The 19,273-nt window shown below is 38.6% G+C and overlaps 2 protein-coding genes across 2 annotated transcripts; one reads left to right on the top strand and one right to left on the bottom strand.

Annotated features, from left to right (window-relative positions):
* Positions 1-15,510: 15,510 nt before the first annotated feature.
* LOC131620402 (bidirectional sugar transporter SWEET2-like) lies at positions 15,511-18,515 on the top strand. Its single transcript, XM_058891472.1, has 6 exons — positions 15,511-15,743; positions 15,840-15,876; positions 15,954-16,170; positions 16,296-16,454; positions 16,548-16,667; positions 16,788-18,515. Exons 1-6 carry the CDS (start codon positions 15,683-15,685, stop codon positions 16,899-16,901), a joined length of 708 nt encoding a protein of 235 aa, XP_058747455.1. The 5' UTR covers positions 15,511-15,682; the 3' UTR covers positions 16,902-18,515.
* On the bottom strand, positions 17,607-18,896 carry LOC131620403 (uncharacterized). Its single transcript, XM_058891473.1, has 2 exons — positions 18,139-18,896; positions 17,607-17,741 (listed from the first exon to the last, which is right to left on the bottom strand). Exons 1-2 carry the CDS (start codon positions 18,727-18,729, stop codon positions 17,691-17,693), a joined length of 642 nt encoding a protein of 213 aa, XP_058747456.1. The 5' UTR covers positions 18,730-18,896; the 3' UTR covers positions 17,607-17,690.
* Positions 18,897-19,273: the final 377 nt, after the last annotated feature.

Consider the following 19,273-nt stretch of genomic DNA (forward strand, 5'->3'; position numbering starts at 1 on the left):
ACTTCTCATCAGCACTTGGAGATGAGACGCCATTTGATGGTAATAAAGAAACTTCACCATCTTCCCTTTTGACTTGACGTCTTTGAAGGATCGTCACATGGTTCCGCGCTCTTTTGAGGGGCTAATGACTTTGCTTGAAGGCGGACGAACTGTTTTCGAGGTGAAAACCAACATTCGTTGACTGATGCCGGGGAATCAACAAACTGTTCTCCTAAGAGGAAAACTGCCATTTATCGACTCTGTGGGGAACTAAACATCCCAGAAACAGACAAATTGTTTGAAGAAACTGCCATTTGTCGATCTCTTAAGTATTTAATAGACAAACCGTCTTTCCTTGGGGAAAGGCTGCCATTTGCCAATTGCTAGGGGAACAAACTGTCTTCTACTAGGAGACTGCCATTTGCCGACCCTGTCGTGAAAGAAAGTGAGCAAACTGTCTTCTGCTGAAAGAGACTGCCATTTGCTGACTTCGTTGAGGAATCTGAACTATCTTCTGGACGAAGACTATCATTCACTGACTCCGCTGGGGAATCTGAACTATCTTCTGGACGAAGACTACCATTCACTGACTCCGCTGGGGAATCTGAACTATCTTCTGGACGAAGACTACCATTCACTGACTCCGCTGGAGAATTAATTGTCGATCTGCTGGGAGATTCTCTTTGACGAAAAGTGGCATCTCTTGACCCTGCTGGGGAAATACCAAACTGTTTTCCAGGAGGAAAAACTACCACTTGTTAATTATGTCGAGGAATCCATACTCCTCGGAGAAGAGAAACCGCTTATCGGCCTCGTAGGGAATTCCAAAAATACGAGACAGACTATCTTATCTGAAGAAGATTGTCGAGCGTCGCTCTGCGGAAGAATCTCAGTTGGGGAATTCCAAAAGTGAACAAACTATCTCTTTGAGGGAGACTACCATTTGTTGACTTGCTTGGGGAATTTGGGTGTATGAACCTTCTTCATGAAGAAGAAAAACCCTTTTGCAACTTTGCAGGGGAATCTTAAGAATATGCTTTAATGACTCGGGCATTCACATGATCAAAGCCTGACTCGACTATGCAGTTATGATGTAATGTATGCATGAATATTATGACAATGATAAAATGTAAAGTGAATGTGAATAAAATTGTCGCGGATGTAAAATCCTATGATGCGACTTGAATTCTTGTTGATCAGAAGATGTCCTCTTCTTGTAGTTCGAACTCTGTTGGGAATACCTGGTTATCAGTTGTCCGCTGTCCGAAGTGAGTAATATGGATTGAAGTAAAGATCCATCATCGGGAGATGTTCGCAAAGCGACCTCATGGGGAAATTTTAATTCCCGGAGTCTCAACCGTTCTCGGAGCAACTGTTTGCATTCTTCCTATTGTTTGTAAACCTCAGAAAGAAATTTCACCTTTATTTTTTGCAAGTAAATTCATTTTATTTTATGAAAACAATTGTTTCAAGAAAATGACTGTTTAAACTTAAAATGCATTTCAAGAAACTGAATAAGACTAGATTGCAAAGAAAAGCACAAGGCTCAAATTATTATATATGGAATGGTAATCAGCCAAATGCTTGATTCCATGGAGTATTTACAAAGTTGGAAATTGGTAATTTTCGGGAAAAGGGCTACGATGAAACGTGACGACCGTTATCTTTCCCTTCCACTCCGAGTTGCGTTGTATTCGTGCTTTGTAGAAGATGACCTACTGTTGATGAATACTCCGCTATGGATTTTTTGAATGATCAAGTTTGTCCTGAACACAGTTACTTGCCATATATCCCTAACTTTTGCGTAAACTACCCCTTTCGGGTTTTAAGTCTACCGGGATTGATTATTTATTTTTTATGTCTCTAACTTTTGCCTGAATCGCCCTTTCGGGTTTTCGATTCACCGAGACGCTCTTTTTTGCCTAAGCCGCTCTTTGCGAGTTTTCAACTTAGCGAGCTGTTCTTTTGTTTATTTAGGCGAAGTATTTCTTGACTGCGTCGACGTTCACAGGACGGGTGAATTCTTCTCCATCCATAGTCGTGAGTATTAAGGCTCCTCCTGAGAAAGCTCTCTTGACCACGTAGGGGCCGTCATAATTGGGAGTCCAATCCCCTCTCGAATCTGTGAGAAAAGATTGAATCTTTTTTTAGTACAAGGTCGCCTTCTTTGATTGTGCGAGGTCGAACCTTTTTGTCGAAAGCTTTCTTCATTCTTTGTTGATATAGTTGTCCGTGGCATAAAGCTGTCATGCGCTTTTCTTCGATTAAGTTCAATTCATCGAATCTGCTTTGACACCACTCGGCTTCTGTTAATTTTGCCTCCATCAAGACTCTCATTGATGGGATTTCAACCTCTATAGGTAGGACTGCCTCCATGCCATATACAAGGGAGAAAGGAGTTGCTCCAGTCGACGTACGTACTGATGTACGGTAACCATGAAGAGCATACGGGAGTATTTCATGCCAATCTTTGTAAGTAATGACCATCTTCTGAATGATTTTCTTGATGTTTTTGTTAGCTGCTTCTACAGCTCCATTCATCTTTGGTCTGTAAGGAGATGAGTTGTGATGTTCAATCTTGAATTCTTCACAAAGCTCCTTCATCAGTTTGTTATTCAAATTTGACCCATTGTCAGTGATTATCTTGCTAGGAATGCCGTAGCGACAGATGATGTGATTCTTGATAAACCTGACGACAACTTGTCTTGTAACGTTTGCATATGAAGCTGCTTCAACCCATTTGGTGAAATAGTCTATAGCTACCAAGATGAAGCGATGTCCGTTGGACGCTTTTGGCTCGATCATTCCAATCATGTCGATTCCCCACATTGAGAAAGGCCAAGGGGAAGAGAGTATGTTGAGAAGAGATGGTGGCACATGAATTCTATCGGCGTAGATCTGACATTTGTGACACCTCTTTGCGTACTGGTAGCAATCTGACTCCATTGTCAGCCAATAATATCCTGCTCTCAGTATTTTCCTTGTCATGGTGTGTCCATTGGTGTGAGTACCAAAGGAACCTTCATGTATTTCTCTCATGAGTACTTCTGCTTCTTTTCTGTCAACGCATCTGAGCAGAACCATGTCGAAGTTTCTCTTGTACAGAACATCTTCATTCAGGAAGAATCTATAAGCTAACTTTCTCAAAGTCTTTCTATCTTTCTTTGATGCCCCAAGAGGGTACTCTTGCTTTTGAAGAAAGTTCTTGATGTCGTGATACCACGGTTTGTCGTCGATGACTGCTTCTACTGTGAAAACATGAGCGGGCCTATCCAGGCGCATAACATCGATCCGAGGAATGTCATTCCAATTATTTATCCTAATCATGGAAGAGAGTGTGGCTAATGCATCAGCCAAGTTATTTTCTTCGCGAGGAATGTGATGAAAGTCTACCCTGTCGAAGAATGGTAACAATCTTCTCGCGTAGTCTTTGTAAGGAATTAGCCCTGGTTGGCGTGTTTCCCATTCTCCTTTGATTTGATTGATGACCAAAGCAGAATCTCCGTATACATCCAAGTGTTTGATTCTTAGATCCACAGCTTCTTCGAGACCCATGATGCAAGCTTCATATTCGGCCTTATTGTTTGTGCACTTGAAAATTAATCTGGCGGTAAATGGAATATGGGTACCCTGAGGTGTAACAATAATTGCCCCAATTCCTTGTCCATAAGCATTGACAGCTCCGTCAAAGATTAAGCCCCACTGGGATCCTATCTCAGGTCCTTCGTCTGGTAGTGGCTCGTCGTAATCTTTCATCTTGAGGTACATGACGTCCTCATCCGGAAAGTCGAAACTGGTTGATTCATGACCATTGAGTGGGTGGTGAGCCAGGTGCTCAGCTAGAATGCTTCCTTTCACGGCTTTCTGTGCGTGATACTCAATGTCATATTCTGATAACAACATCTGCCAACGGGCAATTCTCCCAGTTAAAGCAGGCTTCTCAAAGATGTACTTGATTGGATCCATATGAGAGATCAAACAAGTAGTATGTCGAATCATGTACTGGCGGAGACGCTTGGCAGCCCAGGCCAAAGCACAACACGTCTTCTCGAGCATGGAGTAGCGGGATTCACAGTCAGTGAATTTCTTGCTTAGATAGTAAATGGCATGCTCTTTTCTCTTCGTCTCGTCTTGCTGTCCAAGGACACAACCCATGGAGTCTTCTAAGACGGTTAAGTACATTATCAAAGGTCTTCCTTCCACTGGAGGAGACAAGATGGGTGGTTCGAGCAGATATTCTTTAATGTTGTCGAACGCTTTATGACAATCGTCTGTCCAGACGCAACTTTGATTTTTCCGTAGAAGCTTGAAAATAGGAGCGCAAGTTGCAGTCATGAGATATATGAATCTCGAGATGTAATTTAGACGTCTAAGAAATCCTCTAACTTGTTTCTCAGTTCTGGGTGAAGGCATTTCTTGAATTGCCTTGACTTTGTCTGGATCTACTTTAGACAGTTCATCTTCTTCTTCTGATTCTGATTCTTCAGAATCTACTTCTTCAGCCTGAAAAGCGTTAGTGCATTTTTTAATATTAGTTTTTAATGCAATAGACTTACCTTTCTTCTGAGGCTCATTTGCATCCAGCTCTATCTCATGGCTTCTCAAGGCACTGATTAGCTCTTCCAAAGAAACCTCATTCAGATTCTTTGCAATCTTGAATGCAGTCACCATTGGACCCTATCTTCTGGGTAAGCTTCTGATGATCTTCTTTACATGATCAGCCTTGGTGTAGCCTTTGTCCAGAACTCTTAATCCAGCAGTTAGCGTTTGAAATCTTGAGAACATCTTCTCAATATCTTCATCGTCCTCCATCTTGAAGGCTTCATATTTATGGATTAGAGCAAGAGCTTTGGTCTCCTTGACTTGAGCATTTCCTTCATGGGTCATTTTCAATGACTCATATATATCATAGGCAGTTTCCCTGTTAGATATCTTCTCATACTCAGCATGAGAGATAGCATTCAGCAAAACAGTCCTACATTTATGATGATTTTTGAAAAGCTTCTTTTGATCATCATTCATTTCTTGTCTTGTAAGCCTTACGCCAGTAGCGTTCACTGGATGTTTGTAACCATCCATCAGAAGATCCCATAAGTCACCATCTAGACCAAGGAAGTAACTTTCAAGTTTATCTTTCCAGTATTCAAAGTTTTCACCATCAAATACTGGTGGTCTAGTATAACCGTTGTTACCATTTCCATTGTATTGCTCAGCTGAGCCAGATGTAGATGTAGATGAAGGTGGTGGAGTCTCAACCATCTTGACTTAATGTTTTTCTTTTCCTGAATCTTTTCTAAACACGGTTAAGTGCTTGCACCTTAGAACCGGCGCTCTGATGCCAACTGAAGGATAGAAAAACACTTAGAAAGGGGGGGTTTGAATAAGTGTAGCTTTAAAACTTGTAAGATAAAAACAATTTGCACAATGATTTTTATCCTGGTTCGTTGTTAACTAAACTACTCCAGTCCACCCCCTTGGAGTGATTTACCTCACCTGAGGATTTAATCCACTAATCACACGAGATTACAATGGTTTTCCACTTAGCCAACTGCTAAGTCTTCCGGTTTAAGGCGACATACGGTGGGATGATCAGCTAGTTTGGATTGCAATGTGTAACACCCCTCTAATAACCCGCGGCAAATAACAGTATATTTAAATCAGAGTAACATGTAGAGAGGCATCACAATTATATAAATGATAAAACACGCGTCGGTACATATCATGCATTCACTGAAACAACTGAAATTATAACTCATTAAATAAAATCATGTTTTACACAGCGGAATCAAAAACATAGAGTCAACATTCATCATTAATGTATCCGACTCAACCAACAAAACCAATTAGAGTTATAAACAACTCAAAACAAACGTGTTCCCAGTGTTACATCTACCAGAGCATGACACCGACACTATAACTAGAAACCGACTTATGAGCTAATCCTCACCAAGTCGCGCCGCTATCCTCAATCTGAAAATGACAACAAGTAAAGGTGAGTCTCATCACAGTTAACCAATGTTATTGCATCATAAATAATAACATATCATAGTTGTATCATTCACCCAATTGTTTCATACTCAGACAAATCAATCATTCATACATCCACAGATAAACAAACAGTCAACATGTAACATCTATCATCAGGCTATAAACAAATCATGCACATGTATGAAACTGACACTATGCATGTGGTACCAATCATCACCAGTGGAAATCATCCACCGACCGATCTATCATCATCCAGATACGGCCCTGCCAGCACCAATTCCACACAATGGGAATTCTGCCCCTCACTGAATCCTCTCATCATCTAGGATTCAGCCCATGTTTATGAATGCATGCAATATATATATAACATACTTTCATCATTACCATTCTATGAGTAGCATCATCTAAACTCATTTCATCATCATCATCATCAACAATACTAAGCATGTTCATATATACATTACATCATTCAATACAATCAATCATCAGTAAACCACAGAGTCACATCACAAGGTTTACACAATCTAAAACAGCATACAAACAGGCCTACAAATCGAAAGTTACACATCATCGAACTTTCCAGAAAAATCACAAAACAGAAATTTGCACACATAGCGTCCATACGCGTATCATGTTGCCCATACGCATCCATACGCGTATCACCATGTCTCATACGCGTATCATACGCATTTCACCAGAACTCAAAATGGCCTAGAAACCAACCCATACGCGTATCAGCCTTGCCATACGCGTATCACCAGACTAATTTTCCTCTTTCCAAATTCCCATACGCGTATGAGCATCCCCATACGCTCCCATACGCAAAACACCAGTACATTGTATTTGGAACAGGGCAACTGCGTATCATACGCGTATAGCCCATTGGGAGTGTCCCCCATACGCGTATGACCTCATCCCATACGCGTATGGCACTGTTTCATACGCGAAACACCAGAAAATGCCCAGAACCTGCAGAATTCGTAACAGTCCAAAACCCATTCGTTTTTACTCATACCAGTCCACGATTTTGAGTCTAAAAACCACAAAATTCACAGCCACAGCCACAGTATATGATTCTATAATCAATTTCATTCATCATACCCTAAATCTATCAGTTATTAGGGATTCACAGTCCAAATTTCAATGATGAACACATACACAATTTCAGAATATAGAATCAATGGATCCAACCATACTCCTAATCCATACTATCACCTATAATACGATAAAAGAGATTAAATGGAGAGTCTCCCCTTACCTCATATAAAAGTCTTGGTTCTTGGTCTCTCCCTCTACAGTTCTCCTTCACGTTCCTTGTTCCCAATTCTGTTCTTTCACGTTCTTTCTTTCCCAATTCCCAATTCTGATTATTTTATGAAAAATAATATTAAATTATTAAGGGCTTTACTACACCACACCCCCCTCTTCTTACTAATTTCACACATGGCCCAAATGCCATTAACCATCATTTTCCTCTTATTTTCATAAAATCCATAATAATAATAATTATTAATCTAATATTCAAATTAAATTAAAAATTAAAATTATACGGGCGTTACAACTCTCCCCCACTAAAAGAGTTTTCGTCCTCGAAAACATACCTCAGGTAAAAAGTTCTGGATAAGAATCCTTCATCTGACTCTCTAGCTCCTAGGTAACATTCCCCTCAGCAGGTCCTCCCCAAGCTACTCTGACCAAAGCTATTTCCTTGCCACGCAATTGCTTCAGCCTTCGATCCTCAATCTTCACAGGTAAAGTCTCAACCGTCAAGTTATCTTTCACCTGTATATCATCTACTTGGATCACATGGGACGGATCTGAAATGTATTTCCTCAACTGAGACACATGAAATACATCATGCAAATTTGCAAGCATTGGCGGTAAAGCGATACGATAAGCCACTTCTCCCACTCTTTCAGAAATTTGGAATGGTCCAATAAAACGCGGAGTCAACTTCTTCGACTTCAATGCCCGACCAATCCCTGTCATAGGAGTAACTCTCATAAACACATGATCTCCCTCTTGAAACTCAAGTGTTTTCCTCCTCTTGTCGTGATAACTCTTCTGACGACTCTGAGAAGCTTTCATCTTCTCCTGAATCATTTTAATCTTCTCTGTAGTCTGTTGTACAATTTCTGGACCAATCACAGCACTCTCACCAGATTCGTACCAACACAACGGCGTCCTACATCTCCTACCATACAAAGCCTCAAACGGAGCCATACCGATACTCGAATGATAACTGTTGTTGTAGGTAAACTCAATCAAAGGCAGATAACTATCCTAAGTACCTCCTTTTTCCAACACACAAGCCCGCAACAAATCCTCTAATGACTGAATCGTCCTCTCAGTCTGTCCATCAGTCTGCGGATGATAAGCAGAACTCAATCTTAGCTTAGTACCCAAAGCTTCCTGCAAACCTTCCCAGAACTTAGACGTAAACCTCGGATCTCTGTCTGACACGATACTTGAAGGAATACCATGTAGACTAACTATCTTCTCAATATACAATTGAGCCAGCTTCTCCATCGGATAATCCATTCTCACTGGTATAAAATGTGCAGACTTCGTCAACCTGTCTACCACGACCCAGATAGCTTCACAATTTCTGACAGTTCTCGGCAAACCCGACACAAAATCCATTGAGATGCTGTCCCACTTCCACTCAGGAATAAACATCGGTTGCATCAACCCAGACGGTTTCTGATGCTCGATCTTTGACTTCTGGAAAGTCAAACAAGAATACACAAACTCAGCAATTTCCTTCTTCATTCCAGGCCACCAAAACAACTTTTTCAAATCATGATACATCTTGGTAGCACCAGGATGAATACTCAATCCACTACGGTGTCCTTCTTCCAAAATACGCTTTCGGAGTTCATCAATATCAGGAATACAAACTCGGTCACCAAACCTCAGTATACCATTCTCGTCGACTCTGAATTCACTACTCTTGCCTTGATTGATCATAGTCAACTTATCAATCAATCCAACATCAGCTTTCTGACCTTCTCTTATTTCTTCGAGAATACCACTAGTCAGCTTCAGCATACCCAATTTGACACTAGTAGGAGTACCTTCACACACTAAACTCAAGTCTCTGAATTGCTCGATCAAATCCAATTCCTTCACCATTAGCATAGACATATGCAAGGTTTTTCTACTTAATGCATCAGCCACGACGTTTGCCTTACCCGGATGGTAATTCAAACCAAAATCATAATCCTTCAGAAATTCTAACCACCTTCTCTGTCTCATATTCAGCTCTTTCTGATCAAAGAGATACTTCAGGCTTTTATGATCACTGAACACCTCAAATCTCGAACCATACAAATAGTGTCGCCACAACTTCAAAACAAAAACCACAGCTGCCAACTCCAAATCATGAGTCGGATAATCCCTCTCATGCACTTTGAGTTGTCTCGACGCATAAGCGACCACTTGTTGATTCTGCATCAATACACCACCTAAACCCATCAGTGATGCGTCACAATAAACCACAAATGATTCTGTCGGATTCGGCAAAATCAAAATAGGAGCACTAGTCAATCTCCTCTTAAGCTCTTGGAATCCTTCTTCACACTTTGCATCCCAAATAAAGGCTTGTCCCTTCCTGGTTAATTTAGTTAACGGCAATGCTAACTTTGAAAATCCCTCAATGAACTTTCTGTAGTAACCTGCAAGGCCAAGAAAACTACGAATCTCAGATACTGACTTCGGAGCTTCCCACTGAGACACCGCTTCTATCTTTGTAGGATCAACAGCAATACCATCCTTAGAAATCACATGTCCAAGAAAACTGACTTCTTCTAACCAAAATTCACACTTCGACAGTTTGGCAAAAAGTCGCTTCTCTTTCAACAATTCTAACACAGTTCTGAGATGCTTTGCATGTTCCTCCTCATTCTTAGAATATATCAGGATATCATCTATAAACACCACCACGAACTTATCGAGATAAGGATGAAAGATCCTGTTCATATATTCCATAAAAACACCAGGTGCATTAGTAACTCCAAACGGCATCACAGAATACTCATAATGTCCGTACCTCGTTCTAAAAGCAGTCTTCTGAATATCGTCATCTTTCACACGTATCTGATGATACCCAGACCTCAGATCAATCTTACTAAACACACGTGCTCCAACCAACTGGTCCATCAAATCATCAATCCTCGGCAATGGATACCGATTCTTGATAGTGACCTTGTTCAATTGTCTGTAATCTACACACAGCCTCATTGAACCATCTTTCTTCTTTACCAGCAACACAGGCGCACCCCACGGCGAAACACTAGGACGAATAAACTTCTTCTCAAGCAATTCCTCTAACTGCTTCTTCAGTTCAGCCAATTCAGAAGGCGACATACGATACGGCGCCATTGACACTGGACTAGTTCCTGGAACCAAATCAATAGAAAACTCCACTTCTCTTTCCGGTGGCAATTCATTCACATCTTCAGGAAAAACTTCTGGAAATTCACACACTACAGGCAATTCGCCACTCGCCACTTTCTCTTTTATATTCATCAATGCGAACAACATAAACACTGTTGCACCATCTCCGATAGCTTCATTCACCTGTCTAGCTGTCATTTCCAGACTATCAGAACTAACCTCTTCAGGAAAAATCACCGTCTTCGCAAAACAGTTGATATGAACACGGTTGAATTCCAACCAGTTCATTCCCAGGATTACATCAAGTTGTTTCAACGGAAGGCACACTAAGTCCATCCCGAATTCTCTACCAAAAATGTCAACCGGACAATTCAAGCATGCAGACGAAGTAGTTACTGAACCCGACGCAGGAGTGTCAATAACCATACTTCCATTTATATCAGATATCTCAAGATTTAACCTCTCAGCACAATCCAAAGAAATAAAAGAGTGAGTTGCTCCAGTATCAATAATTGCAACTAAAGGTGTGCCATGAATGAAACACGTACCTTTAATCAACCTGTCTTCTGGAGTAGTCTCAGATCCAGTCAAAGCAAAAACCTTTCCTCCTGATTGGTTCTTCTTTGGCTTAGGACAATTAGGACTGATGTGACCTTCTTCTCCACAGTTGTAACAAGTCACAACCCTCTTCTTGCAGTCAGCAGCAACATGACCCACTTGGTCACACTTGTAACACTTCTTCTGATCAACCTTGCATTCATTCCTACGATGTCCTATCTCACCACAATTGTAACACCTGATACGAGCACTGGAATCTCCCCCACTGGGTTTCTTCCAATCAACAGGTTTACCTCTACCATATGGCTTACCTCGATCCATATATTTCTTTCCTTTTCTGTCAACCAACTCGCGAGAGTGAGATGACCTCAGCTTGATGTTATCTTCCTCAAAAATCCTGCTACAATCTACCAGATCAACAAACCTCCGGATTCTCTGGTACCTGATACCTTGCTTGATCTCATCACGAAGACCATTCTCAAATTTGACACATTTCGAGAACTCACTGGCTTCATCATCATTGTAATGTACATAGTACCTTGCCAGTTCCACAAACTTGGCAGCATACTCTGGTACCGACATATTGCCTTGAACCAGTGCCAAAAATTCAACTTCCTTTCTTCCCCTGACATCTTCAGGAAAATACCTCCTCAGAAATTCCCTCCTGAATACAGTCCAGGTAATTGCTGTGCCACTAGCATCCAACTCAGTTCTGGTTGACATCCACCAATCATCAGCTTCTTCAGATAACATGTGGGTGCCATATCTCACCTTGAGATCCTCAGCACAGTAAATGACTCTGAAAATCCTCTCGATCTCCTTAAGCCATTTCTGAGCACCCTCGGGATCATGCGTGCCCTTGAACAATGGAGGATTGTTCCTCTGGAAACTGTTCAGTTGTCTGTCAGCACCAATCGCAGCTCCATTGGCATTCCCTCCCAGCACACCAGCAATCATGCCCAGAGCCTCAGCGATAGCATCGTCGTTTCTTCCTCCTCTTCCAGCCATAGCTCTGCTTAACACAAACAATCCGGTCAGAATGAAAGTATCGACAAATAACTTGTAATAGTCGCATACACAGAAGACTGACACTAAGACTCTGGTCACCACGACCGACTATGCTCTGATACCACTATTGTAACACCCCTCTAATAACCCGCGGCAAATAACAGTATATTTAAATCAGAGTAACATGTAGAGAGGCATCACAATTATATAAATGATAAAACACGTGTCGGTACATATCATGCATTCACTGAAACAACTGAAATTATAACTCATTAAATAAAATCATGTTTTACACAGCGGAATCAAAAACATAGAGTCAACATTCATCATTAATGTATCCGACTCAACCAACAAAACCAATTAGAGTTATAAACAACTCAAAACAAACGTGTTCCCAGTGTTACATCTACCAGAGCATGACACCGACACTATAACTAGAAACCGACTTATGAGTTAATCCTCACCAAGTCGCGCCGCTATCCTCAATTTGAAAATGACAACAAGTAAGGGTGAGTCTCATCACAGTTAACCAATGTTATTGCATCATAAATAATAACATATCATAGTTGTATCATTCACCCAATTGTTTCATACTCAGACAAATCAATCATTCATACATCCACAGATAAACAAACAGTTAACATGTAACATCTATCATCAGGCTATAAACAAATCATGCACATGTATGAAACTGACACTATGCATGTGGTACCAATCATCACCAGTGGAAATCATCCACCGACCGATCTATCATCATCCAGATACGGCCCTGCCAGCACCAATTCCACACAATGGGAATTCTGCCCCTCACTGAATCCTCTCATCATCTAGGATTCAGCCCATGTTTATGAATGCATGCAATATATATATAACATACTTTCATCATTACCATTCTATGAGTAGCATCATCTATACTCATTTCATCATCATCATCATCAACAATACTAAGCATGTTCATATATACATTACATCATTCAATACAATCAATCATCAGTAAACCACAGAGTCACATCACAAGGTTTACACAATCTAAAACAGCATACAAACAGGCCTACAAATCGAAAGTTACACATCATCGAACTTTCCAGAAAAATCACAAAACAGAAATTTGCACACATAGCGTCCATACGCGTATCATGTTGCCCATACGCATCCATACGCGTATCACCATGTCTCATACGCGTATCATACGCATTTCACCAGAACTCAAAATGGCCTAGAAACCAACCCATACGCGTATCAGCCTTGCCATACGCGTATCACCAGACTAATTTTCCTCTTTCCAAATTCCCATACGCGTATGAGCATCCCCATACGCTCCCATACGCAAAACACCAGTACATTGTATTTGGAACAGGGCAACTGCGTATCATACGCGTATAGCCCATTGGGAGTGTCCCCCATACGCGTATGACCTCATCCCATACGCGTATGGCACTGTTTCATACGCGAAACACCAGAAAATGCCCAGAACCTGCAGAATTCGTAACAGTCCAAAACCCATTCGTTTTTACTCATACCAGTCCACGATTTTGAGTCTAAAAACCACAAAATTCACAGCCACAGCCACAGTATATGATTCTATAATCAATTTCATTCATCATACCCTAAATCTATCAGTTATTAGGGATTCACAGTCCAAATTTCAATGATGAACACATACACAATTTCAGAATATAGAATCAATGGATCCAACCATACTCCTAATCCATACTATCACCTATAATACGATAAAAGAGATTAAATGGAGAGTTTCCCCTTACCTCAGATAAAAGTCTTGGTTCTTGGTCTCTCCCTCTACAGTTCTCCTTCACGTTCCTTGTTCCCAATTCTGTTCTTTCACGTTCTTTCTTTCCCAATTCCCAATTCTGATTATTTTATGAAAAATAATATTAAATTAGTAAGGGCTTTACTACACCACATCCCCCTCTTCTTACTAATTTCACACATGGCCCAAATGCCATTAACCATCATTTTCCTCTTATTTTCATAAAATCCATAATAATAATAATAATTATTAATCTAATATTCAAATTAAATTAAAAATTAAAATTATACGGGCGTTACACAATGCATGATTATGTAAACTAGAAATTACATTAAATTTTCATGTATCATCTGCATTATGGTATACGCGCAATTTAAACGGGTACTCACATATTCTTGATTGAGTATCATCACATTTCAACTTCTGAATCGGTGGAGCGTATGTGCCACTTCTCTCGCATCTCATGGTTACAAATGCTTGCATTTGACTATAACCATTGTCATACCTTTCGATTACAATGCCAAACCCTAATTTCCTGGCCACCATGCAAGCCCATTCAAGTATATGTTCATGAGCAGTAAATAATTTTTCAAATGTAAATTTTTGAACAACATCTATCCCGATATCAACCGGTCTAACATCTTCCTTCACCTCATTCGGTTTAACATCGTTCTTCACCTCATTCGATTTAACTTCATCCTTCACTTTATCAGGTTTTCCACCATTAATTACAGCAGCTTTGGAAAAACATATATGGGTGTACCATATCTAATACGAACCAAAAGAGAAAAATGTTTTAAAAAATTACAGTAACAGGCAATTTTAGAGATGCATCTCCAAAACATATAGCAGTTGAATTCGCAGATGCATCTCCGGACTCAAATTACATTTTTTTAGCTTAAGAACAAGATTAATGTAAACAATAAGGGGTGAAATGATTGAACATTACCTTAAATTGCAGCTTCTTTTGTTCCTTGTGATGTGATAAAATACAAGAATGATGATTTAGAGTTGAAAAGTTGATTGAGAATGAAAGTTCTTTTAAGGGTTTTGAGTTATGGAGTATGAATGAAGTATGAGAGGGATAATCATGCAATATGGTGATATATTCAATTTTTCGTTGGTTCTTATTAAAAAACGTTGAAAAATGGGTTTAGGAATGTTTTCGGATACACATCTCCAAATACATTCAAAAAATATTCGCAGATGCATCTCCAAACTAAAAATTTATAAGAATATTTTTGAATTTTCAAAAATGTGATTCACATGATTAAAATAAGGATAAAATTTAGGTATAATTCTTTAGGTGTGGTTCTTACTATTTTCCAATGAAAATATGACAAATATACTTAAATATCTTTAGTGAGTGAAAATAGGAAAAATTTGCATACGTGTTAGAGGAATTTATACACTTATCATATTTTCATTAAAAAATAGTAAAAACCACACCTAAAGAATTATATCTGAGTTTTGTCCTTAAAATAATTGCCTATATGAATGGAGGTCTATAAACTGAAACGTTTGACTTATGATTTGTGGGTTTATAATCACATATTTCAAGTTATTTAAATTTTATTTTGTAAATTTGTTTGTGATCCGTTTATTTTTTTTTAAAAAAAATTAATTACACATTTAAACTGTAGCTACCAAATATAAAAATACTAAAATTTTACTTAAATTATTTGAAATATATATTACTAAGTACTCCCAACTTAAAAATTATCTTTTACCTTTCCTTCCTCCACTTAATACCAGAATATGCCGAATTAAACGTTTTTTATATTAAAAATCGTTTTCCTTGTCTTAGTCGTTATAGTAAGCGTCAAGGTCAATCATACATTACACACTGAGAGGCTGAGGTACACAACACAGATTTTTCATCATAGAGATAAAACTTTTTGCAAAATTCAGAAACAAAACCACACATTGTATGCATATATCTCTAATTCAGGGTTTCCCTTATTTCTCCTGAATTTGGAATTGATGTCTCTGTTTAATGCTTACCCCATTTTTGAACTTGGTAAAGATGCAGCTGGAATTGCTGGTACTTTTTCTCTCTTTCATTTTCAATGTTTTTTTTTTTTATCATACTTATCCCTTTTAGATTTATTTTTATCTTGGTCTCAATGTTTATTTGTAGGTAACATCTTTGCATTTGGGTTATTTGTTTCCCCAATGTAAGTTTCTTATATGGTTTTTTGTTTGAATAATTCTTTGATTATTATTAACTTTGATTTTCTGTTATGAATTATAGACCTACATTTAGGAGAATTATCACAAATGGGTCAACGGAATTGTTCTCAGGATTGCCATATATTTATTCTCTATTGAATTGCTTGATTTGTTTGTGGTATGGAACTCCTCTTATATCAATTGATAATCTCTTGGTTACCACCGTTAATTCAATTGGAGCAGCTTTTCAGCTTGTGTATATTCTCTTATTTTTAATCTATGCTGAGAAACCAAGAAAGGTTTGTTAGTTAGTTAGTTATTCTTCTGATATTGTTGAATTTTATCGTAATTAATTTGTAGGAAAACATTGGTTTGTTTGTTAATTGGTTACTAAGATGTGCTATTCTATACTGATATTTGATAGGTGAGAATGTTTGGATTATTGCTGGCGGTTTTCGGTATATTTGTTGTCATACTGGTTGGGAGCTTGAAAATAAGTGATAGTTCTATGCGCCGAATGTTTGTTGGATGCTTGAGTTGTGCTTCTCTGATTTCAATGTTTGCATCTCCGTTGTTTATCATTGTAAGTTTGATATATCTATGTGATACAGAGTTTTCATAGTTTATAGTTGGTGATTCAAGGTTGGTGAAACGGTTGGTGTATATAATTTCGCAGAATTTGGTCATTCGCACTAAGAGTGTTGAGTTTATGCCATTTTTTCTTTCGCTTTCGACGTTCTTAATGAGCGTTTCCTTCTTTCTTTATGGATTACTCAGTGATGATGTCTTCATTTATGTAAGAATCACTTCCTTTCAGCTAGTTTCTTTCTGAAATGTTTATTATAATTTCGGAACTCAGATATTTATTCGGTTGGTTATATTTGTAATATCTACATTTTTATGTTTGAGTTTTCAGGTACCAAATGGGATAGGTACCGGTTTGGCAATGATACAATTGGTATTATACTTCTATTTCAAGAGATCATCTTGCGATGACTCAAGAGAACCCTTGATAGTTTCATATGGATAATTTGTATTTCTGAGTGATGATGACAAGGGCAAAGGTAAACACACTATTTGTGACTATGAATCATCATTATCTTCCTCGGTCAGTGTGAGTTGATTTTCGGAAATTAGTCTAAGATATTCATTATGTGCGAAATATTCTGCGTGAGTTGACTGGCAGAATATATATGGTTTTGATAAAAAGAAGTTAATCCATTCATTTCGTATGGATATTTGAATTTTCCCTCTTATCCTAGTTAATGACATTCCTTGCATTGTCTTTTGTCACCATTTTGTTTTAATTGTCAGAATGGAAAACTTTCATGAAATGAATGGATGAAATATGTTAAAAACCTTATGATATTGTAAGCTAAAGCCACGATAATGCCATTCAAAACTCTTGAAATTCTTGATATATGTATCCAATTTTTTCTGTACCAGAAGAGTAAAAATCCATCTCTCTTTTGCAATTGTTTTGGGTAGAAAAGATAATATGCTCACTAATAGGCCCATTAAGATTGATACGCCCATAATGAGGAACTGAGACGAGGTGTTTTGAGGGGCATGAAAGAGTTATGTTTTGTGAAATAAGGTTGTGAATGTGCTATTGCTATGGAAATCATTATAATAGAAAATGCATGATTGAATGCAAGGAAAAAACTGCAGTTTCTGTGACTTGATAATTATGTTATCAGAGTAATATGATAATTTTCGGCACGAAAAAAAAGAGTGATAGGAAAATTTCATTGGAGTAAAACCTCAGTGTCTATTTGATACAACTAAGAGCCAAAAGAAAGAGCCAGTAACATAAGTACTATAGTAAATCTTTTAGGGTAGTTCTCACTGTAATAATATCTATTTCTTCCTGCACAAAAAAAAAGAAGTTGAAGTTAGAAATAACAGATGCAGCAAATATGTTGTCCGAAACTAGAGGCTGCAAGTTGCAACATTGATTTGATTCAATATCTTGGAACAAATCTGTTGCATTCTACAGAGTGATAAGTTACTACCTCCGTCTCTAAATATATGATTTTCAGCAGTTTGATGTTATAGATCTACACGACTACCAGTGATTCTCACATTTGTGTTGCCTAAATATCATTATTTTCAAGGGATAATTAAGCAGTCAAATAGCTCTTGTGTCATTCTTTTCAATTTTCATCTTTGTTAAAGCACTCTTAAATCAATAGTGTTTATAGGAGCATACATATTTTATATATCTTATCTGCAACATTATATGAAAGTGATAATTGATTAATTACCTGTTTAGAAATTTCCATGCATTGTGTCTCATTCACAGAATCATTTAGCAATTTTCCTTTTTCATCATAGAGAATAAGGCCACTAAAACTTGGAAGCTCACATTTCTCCCCTCTTAGTATTGGTCTTTGCCACACTGCTGATGCTGAATCATGACTAACACTTTTCCAACCACTTTCAACACCATTCCTTTCTAAGCTTCCAAGCAATGGAGATCCTCTCTCTCTCTGCCATCCAATATTCTCTTCCAGTTTTCTCGCTCTGCTCCACACCATTGACTCCATCAACACCCTTTTCACTGAAATCCATCCACAGTTTGACTCTAACCATTTTGTAGAATCAGTAGTTGTAGTAGTAGCATTTGTCGTAGTGGTAGTAGTAGTAGTCGTCGTCGTCGTGATTGTCGAAGAAGTTTCATTCTCTTCTATAACACGACCCTCTTGGTTCACAATCTTGTTGTTATTACTACCTTTCCTTTTTAGTACAATAATAGTGCAAAAGCAAACAAGTCCAAAACATGCACATGCAAGTAGAAGAATAGCACCTAGAGTTGAAATCTTCAAGCTGTCTACCAAATCCCATAAAGCTTCCATGAGTTGCTTGCTTTTTTACTATTTTAGTGTAAGAAAACAAATGTGAAGTTGGAATGATGAAAGTAAGGAGCGTTGGTTTGTTTTGTTTTGATTGAATATGTTTGTTGATGTGGAGTGGAATAAATGAAACAAATTGCATGAACCATGTTTAGTGTTGGGTTGGCAAGGTTCATATGAGGTCCACCGCTAATGTGAAATGTGGAAACTTGGGCCCCAGCTTACTATGTTTGTGGGGCTTACTTGGAATCATAGCCGTTGGTGTTGAATTTAATTGATGGCTCACCGTTCAAAGCTAAATTAAAGGCTTTCACGAGGACTATGGTGTTGCTATTATTTCATGTTGAAGTTTTGGGAACTTGATGCTGTTTGTCATAGAGGGGGGCAAGAGAAGTAGAGGTGTGGTTGCTTGCCGTAAGGGAGTGACAGCAGACAATCTAGGTTGATTGCTATTGGGGACTTCGGGGAGCCTTGGGAGTATCAATGGACTAATCGGATCAATATTATTAGTCTTGATTTATACTAAGATCTCACTTTCGTTTCTTCA

This window comes from Vicia villosa, linkage group LG7 (genome assembly GCF_029867415.1).
Source record: "Vicia villosa cultivar HV-30 ecotype Madison, WI linkage group LG7, Vvil1.0, whole genome shotgun sequence".
Taxonomy (NCBI): domain Eukaryota; kingdom Viridiplantae; phylum Streptophyta; class Magnoliopsida; order Fabales; family Fabaceae; genus Vicia; species Vicia villosa.

Bases quoted from the DNA above. Each gene is read 5' to 3' on its own strand.
- LOC131620402 (XM_058891472.1), top strand. From the start codon at position 15,683: ATGTCTCTGTTTAATGCTTACCCCATTTTTGAACTTGGTAAAGATGCA. The intron at 15,744-15,839 runs GTACTTTTTCTC...GTTTATTTGTAG, and splicing joins AGATGCAGCTGGAATTGCTG to GTAACATCTTTGCATTTGGG. The intron at 16,171-16,295 runs GTTTGTTAGTTA...GATATTTGATAG, and splicing joins ATGCTGAGAAACCAAGAAAG to GTGAGAATGTTTGGATTATT.
- LOC131620403 (XM_058891473.1), bottom strand. From the start codon at position 18,729: ATGGAAGCTTTATGGGATTTGGTAGACAGCTTGAAGATTTCAACTCTA. The intron at 17,742-18,138 runs GTAATTAATCAA...TTTTTTGTGCAG, and splicing joins GCATGGAAATTTCTAAACAG to GAAGAAATAGATATTATTAC.